Raw genomic sequence first — 10,478 nt, forward strand, 5'->3', positions numbered from 1 at the left:
TCTGGTTTGAATCATAGGGGTATGAATTAACTCAGTCACGCATGCGCAGTGACAAAATCAATCTTATCGCTAGCAGAGCAGAATGGATGCACTGGCTGTGATGCTACGTTTAAAGACTTGATAGAGGCTAGTTATCGTCCTGATTCAAGTAAGAAGCTTTAGCAGAATGTACCAGTAACGTTAATGAACAGAGTGGGGGCTCGCAGCTGGGTCGTTTACTGGTGTGTTTACATGGCGCAGTATGAGTTGCTCCGTTTAGCCTGTTAGCTAGCTAGGCTAAACAACAAAACGCTGTCATAGCGAGCCAGCGCTCAGGATAGAATCACAGTTGTTTTGGGCGGTTCTAGAAGAGCTCTTGTAGATGATAATGTTATTTTAGCACGTCTAACATATGCCATATGAGACAATACAATTAATATGGCGTTTTGTATTCATACTTTTTAGGCTCGAAATGGGAAAAGGCTGTAAAGTTGTGGTGTGTGGCCAGGCAGCTGTTGGAAAAACTGCCATACTGGAACAGTTGCTGTACGGAAATCACTCTGTAGGTAAGTACTGCACTGAGAACGACATGAGTCATGAGAAAAATAACATAGCTGCACTATTATATAATTGTTTGCACTGTTTTATATATTATAGTATTCATATTTTTTTAACATGTTATATCTTTTTACCTAATACATCTTATGTTGATGCTATACATTTTTCGTATAATGCACATTTTAATTTTCATTCATTTTCTAATTGAATGTCAAGTACTTGTGTGCTGAGATTGTTTCAAATATTTTTATTATGAAGCTCAATTTAAAAAATCAAGTTACAAAATTGTTATTACAGCGCTTATTTTTTACAGTATACAAACAAAAAGAAGGAATGGAAATAAGGATAAATAAAAAAATAAAAAAAATAAATAAAAAAAACTAACAAATGAGAGGCCCTAATCTCACAATAACCCACTCTGGACTGCGATCAGGAAAAACTGCTTGTCCTGTAATTTAAGATTCCAAAGGTCGCCAAATGTTCTCAAAGTCTTTTAGTTTGTCCTTAAGGATGAACCCGATCCTCTCAAGGTGGAGTGTGTCCATCATCTCCATGAGCCATATCTTCAGTGTTGGTCCCTTTTTCTTTTTCCATTATAAGAGGTTACACTTCTTTGCAGTGAGAATTCCATATGCCAGGAAGCGCTGTTGCGCCAGTGTCAGTCTCTTTGCTTCATTGGATATCCCTAAGATTACCAAAATATGGATCTGGGACAATTTGAATATTTAACACCTTGGACATGAAACTAAAGATATCACTCCAGTAACCTTGTATTTTGCAACAGAGAACATAACTATGAAGTAAATCACCAACACGAGTGTCACATTTTTCACACAGAGGAGAGAGCTCAGGGAAGATCCTATGAAGTCTTTCTTTGGAATAATGTAGCCTATGTAGGATTTTAAACTTTATTAGACAGTGACGTGCGTTTATAGAGCACTTGTGGATATATACTAAACTCTCGCCCCATAGGTCCTTTTGTATGTTCGTACCCAACTCCTTTTCCCAATCCGCTTTAACAGTAGCAGTAGTTGGGCGGCTTATCTCCTTATCTTATCATATAAACAGGATATATTGTGATCTGACCTCCCTAACTCACCTAGGCAATCATCCAACTTATCTGGCCCTGCTTTCTCCAACTGAGGAAGATGTGTTCTTACATCATTTCTTACTTGAAAGAATCTGAATAAATGGTGTTTGGGTACACGATATGATGAAAAGACGAACAATCCCCTACGTTAAGAACCGTTGTGTGCTGAGATTGAGGTACTTTGTGGTGAGACCTACCTGGGAGACTGGGCCAGGCTTTAGTTGTAAAAACCAGAGCCGGAGTGGGGCCACTTTTCAGCCTGGGAGTTTCAGGCCCAAGACCGGCCCACTTTTTCCATGGTGGTGGTGAAGCAACAGTTCAGCTCTTACTACCCTGTAGTTTTTATTAATACCATGGTTCAACAAATAATGTAAAGGTTAAATAATAATACACTTAAGCTGAGAAGTTAACAAAAAATATTCCACTATTCCACAAGGATAGGTTGATAAATTAACAAAAGAAGAAATAAAGCATTTGAAATGTATCCCACTCTTCCACAAAGAGGCATATTGAACTAACGTTTAGGCTACGGTTCGATTCACAGTACAGTTATAGTTACATTGCGAATAGCACCTACAGCATCAGTAGCCACCTAAGCAGTGCACTGGTTTCATGTACTGTCATATACTGCTCTTTCTTACATTAAATAACTTTAATTCATATTGTTTACTCTGGTATCCTCTCTACCTGTCCCTGTAGTCATGGCCTCCTCATTGCACATTTCGGGCTCATCATTTTCAGCGAGGGATTGGCTTATCTGATGCTCAGAAGCTACAATTAAAAGAATTAAGAGGTCATTTTACTGCCTTCACAGATCAAGCTTGAGTTTTGTTATCAATATTTGCATACGTCTATGAGAACTCCCTCACATGGTACAACCCATGCAGAGGCTGCGGTGTCAGAATGCGGAACGTGTGTAGCCTACTTTAAGAGAAGATAGACTAACGTGACAAATGTCAACAACAACAAAAATCCTTGACCGGCCCAAAAGTGAAGCGGCCCACCAGGAATTCTCCCGATTACCCACCCCGGGCCTGGTAAAAACTGTAGGTATTTTTGTGTTAGTTGCACTAGGTTCAGGGCTGCTGTTTCACTTGTATTGGTTTTAACATTGGTCTGAGAATTTCAAAACAGCTATCAGACAGATTTCATAGGGCCCTAAATGAAGTCAGTGCTAAAAGCTAACTGGAGATTTGGAAATATGACTATGTCTAAGTTTCCATCCGAGCCACCCAGCTGTAACTAGTTTTTTTTTTTTTGACGCTATTGACGAAGTTTAAAACGTTTCTTCTTCGGTGAAAATTGACTTTTGAGCCAGTAGAATTCTGAACCTTTGAACGTTGAACCCTGCCGATGGAAGTGTACCGTCCCTGGTTTTCTGAAGGTATTGTGTATTTTCCAGGCTCTGAGTCCAGTGAGACCCAGGAGGATGTGTACGTGGCCTCCGTGGAAACGGACCGCGGTGTGAAGGAACAGCTGAGGCTTTATGACACCAAAGGCCTCCACGATGGACAGGACCTCCCCAAACACTACTACTCGGTGGCGGACGGCTTCGTGCTCGTCTACAGCATCGACAGCTTGGAGTCTTTCAAGAAGGTGGACGTCCTGAAGAAGGAAATAGACAAGTCCAGAGATAAGAAAGAGGTGTGGCTGGGACAAGTATGCTTTAACCACCATTCATATACAGTAATTAGGCATGGGCCTAAATCTCACGGTTTCCCGGTATTGCCATTACATTTGAATGTATTATTTTGAAATGTCTGGGATCACGTCATTGAACACACTGTATTTTATTTTGAAGCACACTGGCAGGGAGAGGTAGCCTGGATGCCGGCCCAAACTTAGCCCAGCCCACAACATTTGAGGTCGGGAAGTTCGGTCTGGACTTGATCCGTTGTGGAGCAACTATGCTCCAACCAGAGCTGTTCGGACCAATCAAATTGTCAGGGTGGGCTTTATACGATGATGGAGAGATGATCAACAGTAACGTAATCAACCACGTCACCAAAGAGCGCTTGGGTTGAATTTGTTCACAACAAAGATGGCTTCTGCTGGAGAACTGAGATGTGTAGATTCCGCCATCGCGTCTGTTATAGAAGATATCGACAGCGCATTCATTTTAAAAGAGGAACGGAGAACGGCGATCAAGACATTTGTCGATCGGAAAGATGTTTTTGCCGTCCTTCCTACGACACACGTCACATACTCCGTTGCTCTGATTGGTTGTAGGTCAACCGTTGCTCTGATTGGTTGTAGGTCTATCCAATTGAGTGCAGAGGTATTTTCTTTCCTGGTTCGGTTGAAACGCGCCCCATAATCACAGCCCAGCGGAGCGGTATCAGACTCATATTCTGACTAGAATCTGAGCACTTTCTGTCCGTGACTCATAAAAAAAAAATGCAGTAACGGTATGACGAAATATTTTTTGTGGTTTTGAAACCGTGACTTTTTCAAAACCGCGGTATACCTTGAATCCAGCATCCGGCCCATGCCTACATATAATATGTGTAGTCTGTCGCCTCTGTGCAGAGAATATCAGCTCCGTCCCAAAATGCATTGCTGCATTTTTTTTTTATATATATATATTGGCAAACATCCACACCGTGTAGAACATCATTTATGATATTTGAAATATCCATTGTAACCAACTCTTACTGTAGTTTCGTGTTGTGCAGCTGTACGTTGTTCTGTTACCTGAACACATCACGGTGTAGGTAGTGAAAGGTAGTTAACAAGTAGAATTTGGACGTAAAGGGGCACGGAAACACTAAATAAAGATATGAGAAGACTAAGGTTCCCTTTTTGAGAAAATAAAATTAGCTTTTATTCAGATGGGTCAACTGCCTTTGCATGTAGCCCCCCCCCCCCCCCCTAAACATACAGCTTGAAACATGAACACCCCCCCCTCTGTCATCACCACCTACCCTGAAAAAAATCAAGAAAAGATGACGTACAATATTGCAGATCATTCAACAACACAGTGACAAAATAGACAATAAACCAAATAACCATATGTATAAATGACAACCCCATAAGCACATATAATACACGTCTCTCCCCAGCACAAAGCTTCTTAGGAGCTTATCTTTCATTTGTTTAGTTTTTTAACATGTTCATAGTAAACTAAAGGGACCTGTCTGTTCTCCAGGTGACGGTGATCGTGCTGGGGAATAAGATGGACCTGCGGGAGCGTCGCCAGGTGGACCAGGAGGCAGCGCAGCAGTGGGCGCGGGGCGAGAAGGTGAAGCTGTGGGAGGTGAGCGTCGCCGAGCGCAACTCGCTCATCGAGCCCTTCACCCAGCTGACCAGCCGCCTCACGCAGCCCCAGAGCAAGTCGGCCTTCCCTCTGCCCGGACGCAAGAGCAAAGGCACCCCGTCCAACGACATCTGAAGCTCTGACCATTCCGGGCTCGACTCGGGTCCAACTCGGGAACAACGAGTCGGACAACGTGGACCGGCCTTTGGGTTAGCAACAAGACTTTGGGTTGCTTTAGTAGATTTGACCATTTTACACACATTCATTCAGTTATATATGCAGTGTTAACATCAATCAATCAATCAACATTTATTTATTTCCAGCGCTTTAAAGCATCCAACAGGTATGCAAAGTGCTTTACAACAAGGAATAAAACAACATAACATACAATAAAAAGAATGAGATTACATAATAAATAACATCATTTGAGTTAGACAAGTTCAACCTTTTGAGAAAATATGCTTATTTATTTTCTTTCTCAGAGTTGTTGATATCTAACTCATGTCTGTAGGGATAGTTTGGATCTTGGGGTTGTATGAGCTACGTCTCCATAGTCTAGTATGAGCTACAGTAGAGGACAGTTTGGAGAAACAAGCAGGAGTACCGACACAGAAACTAAGCAATGTGCTACTGTGGCCCACCTAAAAAAAAAAAAAATCAATATCAGTTTAAGTGGATGCTATATTAAGAATATTTTCAAGGCTTTACCCTTGCTGTCTGACAAGTGAAGCCATTCTATTCAGCTCTCTACAAAGCAACCAGACTCCTCTAACAGAATTGGTCATTTTACATCGCAGAACACTGGAGTTGCTGGTCTACGGCTGCCTCCATCCGTTTGTTTGTTAATTCTGTTAGTTCCTTAACCATTTTTTAAAACACCAAAGTTCACACTATAACAAAAATACAACTAACGAGGCAGCGGTAGAGCAGCAACTCCTGTGTCCTGCGAGGTAAAATGACAAAGGAGTGTGGTGGCTTTGAAGAGAGCAGTGTTAAAAACGTAAAGGGCTGTCTGACAGCAAGGTAAAGCAGCAAGAATATTCTAAATGTAGCGTCCACTTAAACTGATATTGATTTTTTTTAGGTGGTCCTTTTTTTCCAAATACATTTAGCTGCTGCCTCCCCCCCGTCCACAGCAGCACATTGCTTAGTTTCCGTGTCAGGAGTCCGGTCTGCTTCTCCAAACTGTCCTCTACTGTAGCTAATGCACTGACTATGGAGAAGTAGCTCATCCAACCCACTTCAAAAAGATCCAAACTCTCCCTACAAGATCATAGCTGGGGTCAGAACATGGAGAGCCTAGCTTAGCATAAAGATTGAAAGCAGTGGGGAAACAGCTAGCCTGGTACTATCAAAGTTCTAAAACTATAACTATCAACACCTCTCATTAATTAGTATTTTATATCTCGTTTTCTTAATCTGTACACAAACGGTGTAAAATCGTTTTTTTTATTCGAGGGGGTAGTGATGTGCTGGAACTATTTCTTGACAAACAGGTTATCCATCCGCTCAGCACCTCAGTACAGTGTGTCCAGCTGTAGCGCGGGTTGCCAGATATGGTCATTGAGCCCAGGTTTTGGCGTTTGGTTTCTTGTCAGCCAGACTTTTTTTTTTTTTTTTTGCTGAGAAATAAAGATGAGTGGTGGTGGGGTACGTGAGTAACGTGGTGTAACTATTTCATAGCGCAGGTGTCGGTACGCGATCTGTGCTGCCTGCACGATCCGATATGCGCATGTCGGCTCGTGCAGGGACTGTTTGCAGCTCCCCAAAGTCTTGTCGTTTGGTACCATGGTGCCTTTACGGAACATAAACCCGTGACACCAACTGTTTTCTTTGGCAACCTGTGCTATAGCCGCACACAAGTGCTGGGCAGATGGATAAACTGTCGTTAATCAAGAAATAGTTCTGTGGCCGGTTGGCTCGGTTGGTAGAGCGGGGCGCACATATGCAGAGGTTTATTCCTCGACGCAGAAGGTCCAGGGTTCGAGTCCGACCGGTGACAGTTTCCCTGCATGTCTTCCCCCCTCTCTCTCCCCTTTCACAGCTCAGCTTTCCTATTGATTAAAGGTGGAAATGCCCCCCCCAAAAAATAATAAAAATAATCATCAAGAAGTAGTAGTTCAACATGTAACTTCCCCTTATATCACAAATTGTCATTTTTACATTTCTGTTCATGTTTGGTTCAACAAATTAGACACAGTGTGTTTATCAGTGAGCTTTAGACTTGTGGTTATGTTATGTTTTTTTTTTTTTGACAGAGCTGTTTCTCTGCTTTCAGTCTTTATGCTAAGCTAGGTTAACCCCATTCTGACTGTAGCACTTTCAACACACAGACATGATCTTGATCTTCTCCATCTCCGTTACAGAAAGAAAGCAACCGAGCATATGTCCCAATGTGTTTACTAATCCAACGAGGATGCATGACGCATTTCATTACTTTCCCCGCGAACCAAACATAGGCGTCAACCACAAACCAAATCCACATCTGGAACACCTCTTTTCTGTACAGTGTGGAGTCAATCTATTTTATTATTGTTTAAACTTAGCACTTTAGTACCAAAGATTTGACACAACCCATCACAGATCTAGTGGGTTTACACTTTTGAAGGATACATTTAGATTTTGTTCAAGTCCATCTTACGTTAAAACGTTATGCCCATATGTACATTGAGTCATCGGTCGCTGTAATCATTCCTCCTCTCTTTCCCAAGAGATCCCAATCTAGAGCCAATACAATGAAAGTGGACAAAATCCGTAGTCCACTTCTTTTGTCGAATGCAGACTGCTGGTTTTTGACTGGGTTTTGACCCCTATTTAGGGCTGGGCAATATATTGATATTAAAACCTGATATGAGACTGGATATCTTGTTAGATTTTAGATATCCTAAAATGTCATAGATGTCTTTTCCTGGTTTTAAAGGCTGCATTACAGTAAAGTGATGTCATTTTCTGAACTTCTTACTGTTCTAGCTGTAGGGCTGAGTATCGTTCAAAAGTTTACCGGTACCGATACCTGGAATTTCTGAACGCTACTTTAAAAAAAAAAAAATTACATTTTACATTACGCTCCTTTACAACAATGTGACGCCGACTGTAGTCAAGCCTCTCAGAGTACAAGAACACTCAGGTGAGCTTATTTTCCTGCCTGCCTCCTCGACGTGTAATTAAACAGCCAATCAGCAGCATTATTAAGACCCCGTTTACATGTACATGGTTAGTTTGAAAAACGGAGACATTTACCTTCGCAAACGGAGAATACGCCTCTGAAAACGAGTCTTTCTAAAACCTCCAGCCAGAGTGGAGATTTTGGAAAACTTTGTTTGCACGTAAACTGAGACAAACGGAGGTTTAGGCAGCCGAGGAGATGAGGAAGAGAAGAAAGAGGAAGTGATTCGTTGCTGCTGTTGCTATTTTCGGGATTCTGATTGGCTAACGTGGGCTTGAGCTTGTCGTTACACCGCCACCTACAGGTCTGGCGTGCTCTCAACGGCATTGACGGTATATATACACAGGTACGTGTAAACAAACACTTTTCTGAAAACTGACAGCTGTGCACAATGTTATTTTTGAAACCGGAGAGGTTGAAATGTCCGTTTATGAAATTAGCCGGCCACGTGTAAACGTAGCATAGATCTTGGTACGAAGCCCTATCTATCTGTTCTAATATTTGTCTTCATCCACTTCATCAATATATCCACATTTATCTGAAATATCTGTCGCAGTATCGACATCGAGGCATTCGGTCAAAAGTATCGTGATATTTGATTTTCTCCACATCTTACATTGGATTTGCCCTAGGAAGGGATGTCCTCATGATCAGTATGGATGATTCTAGCAACCTGTCCCTCTTTCAACATACATGTGGCCTTGTTGTACATAGTCATAGACTCGAGAAATCAGAAACTGTCCTCAAAGCTATGGCACCACACTCTTCTCAAGTAGCTCATACATGCTGCAGTCACACAGTATTTCCATACAAGAATCTTATGTTATTTGCCACCATTCTCGCATTGCCAGACCTTCCTCCACAGTGCTGCGGACGAGGGTCTGGCTAGTCCACACAGCATTCCGGGATGGGAGAAAAGCGTGCTCTGGTTTATTGGCATTTCTTTAAACCAATCACAATCGTCGCGCTGTGCGCCAGACGGAGCCACGGTGCCTCTGCAAAATAGCCTCGAGAAGGAACTTGTTTTGGTGGAACGTGTACATTCAAAAGTAGTTTTAGTCGTGCAACAGAAAACTCCGATTGGACAGATAGTCTAGCTAACTGTCTGGATTTACCCTGCAGAGATCTGAGGAGCAGTTAACCATAGTCCTCAGAAATCCACCAGAGGTTAGAACGCCAATACAAAGAAAGAGGAAGGTGACGGACATCCGGCCTAAAAGTTTGACATCTGGGGGAATTTCCAGCGACACCTGATCAATCGCGGAAGTGGAACGTAGTGGATATAGACTATTTCCCACCTGATGTGAATGCATCATGAATACTTGTCCATTGGCAGGACTCGGCTAGTCTTCGTCCAGTCCATCTCATATATTACGTATGGCCCGGCAGCAAAATTGTCTTGGCCACGCACAGGGTTCAAAACAAGCACCATTTACCAGCCAAATGCTGTTAAAATATAGCCTGACAAGCCAGACCTACATCCAGATGTTGGGTCTGGGAACTCTCCATTGACGGAGCTCAATCCGAGGGGCGGGATAAACGGTTGTCTTTCAAATTCCCTCTGCACGTAATAGGATAGCGCTACAACCAACCAGAGCAACAAAGAAGGTAGAGGAGCTAGTTGGTAGATTAAACTCCGAACACATCTTCCTTTTTTAAGAATGATTTCTGTGCCGTTCTTTGTTCTTTTCTCAAAGAAAAGCTGAACTCCAAGTCTTCCAGAAGACCGCTGTTCCCAGCAGCAGCAGCCATAAGCCCCACCCACCGACTCTATACACGATGTGATTGGCCTGACCAGAGTTTGGTTTTTCCAGCTCGCAAGCCAACGGAGAGTGCCTAGACCCCCCCTGGCTGCAAATTACATTTGATTTCTAGGTTTGGGAAAATATGCAATTGGTCGGTAGATTTGCCTCACTCACCAGCCAAAAAAACACAATGGTAGTCCATTGAATGGCTGGTTACATTTTAAATATTTACTAGCCATTTAGCTGGTGGATGAAAAAGTTGATTTTGAACCCTGGCGCTGCCTTTACTTACGTTTTAAGAGTTCATAATGACTGTCTGGTGTTAGTTGCACTCCTGTCGTCCAGCCTGCATAATCCAATAGGGCTACTAGTTAAAGCATAAGTAGGTCTAACAGTAGAAATGTCAGTGCTGAGAGGAAATATTTATTTTTTAACTAATTTATTTTTGTCACTTTAATGAGCCACATTCCTTGTCTATTGAAAATCTAAAGGACGGCCTCCTGGCGCTGTTTTCTGTGTCCTTAATGTCTCAAAGTAATAACATTTAATGTGCTGCTAGTAGAACAGTTAGTGAGACTCTGAAATCCCGCAAACTGTAAATTATTCTCTGCTCTATAACGGTCTTAAGATGCACTGAATAAAGTGTAGCTTCTTCATATTTTATCCTCTGATGTTTTTATTTTG

General features: G+C 42.2%; 1 protein-coding gene across 2 annotated transcripts; it reads left to right on the forward strand.

The window, feature by feature from the left end:
- The first annotated feature begins 56 nt into the window (after window positions 1-56).
- Window positions 57-10,452, forward strand: nkiras1 (NFKB inhibitor interacting Ras-like 1). Of its 2 annotated transcripts, none has more exons than XM_078268099.1 (4): window positions 57-148; window positions 445-545; window positions 3,030-3,286; window positions 4,776-10,452. In XM_078268099.1, the coding sequence occupies exons 2-4, from the start codon at window positions 452-454 to the stop codon at window positions 5,016-5,018; spliced, it is 594 nt and encodes a 197-aa protein (XP_078124225.1). In that variant the 5' UTR covers window positions 57-148; window positions 445-451; the 3' UTR covers window positions 5,019-10,452. The 2 variants fall into 2 exon arrangements, with proteins under 2 accessions (XP_078124225.1, XP_078124226.1); XM_078268100.1 differs by having other exon boundaries at window positions 3,030-3,271.
- Window positions 10,453-10,478: the final 26 nt, after the last annotated feature.

Source organism: Sander vitreus, chromosome 14, assembly GCF_031162955.1.
Source record: "Sander vitreus isolate 19-12246 chromosome 14, sanVit1, whole genome shotgun sequence".
Lineage (NCBI taxonomy): Eukaryota > Metazoa > Chordata > Actinopteri > Perciformes > Percidae > Sander > Sander vitreus.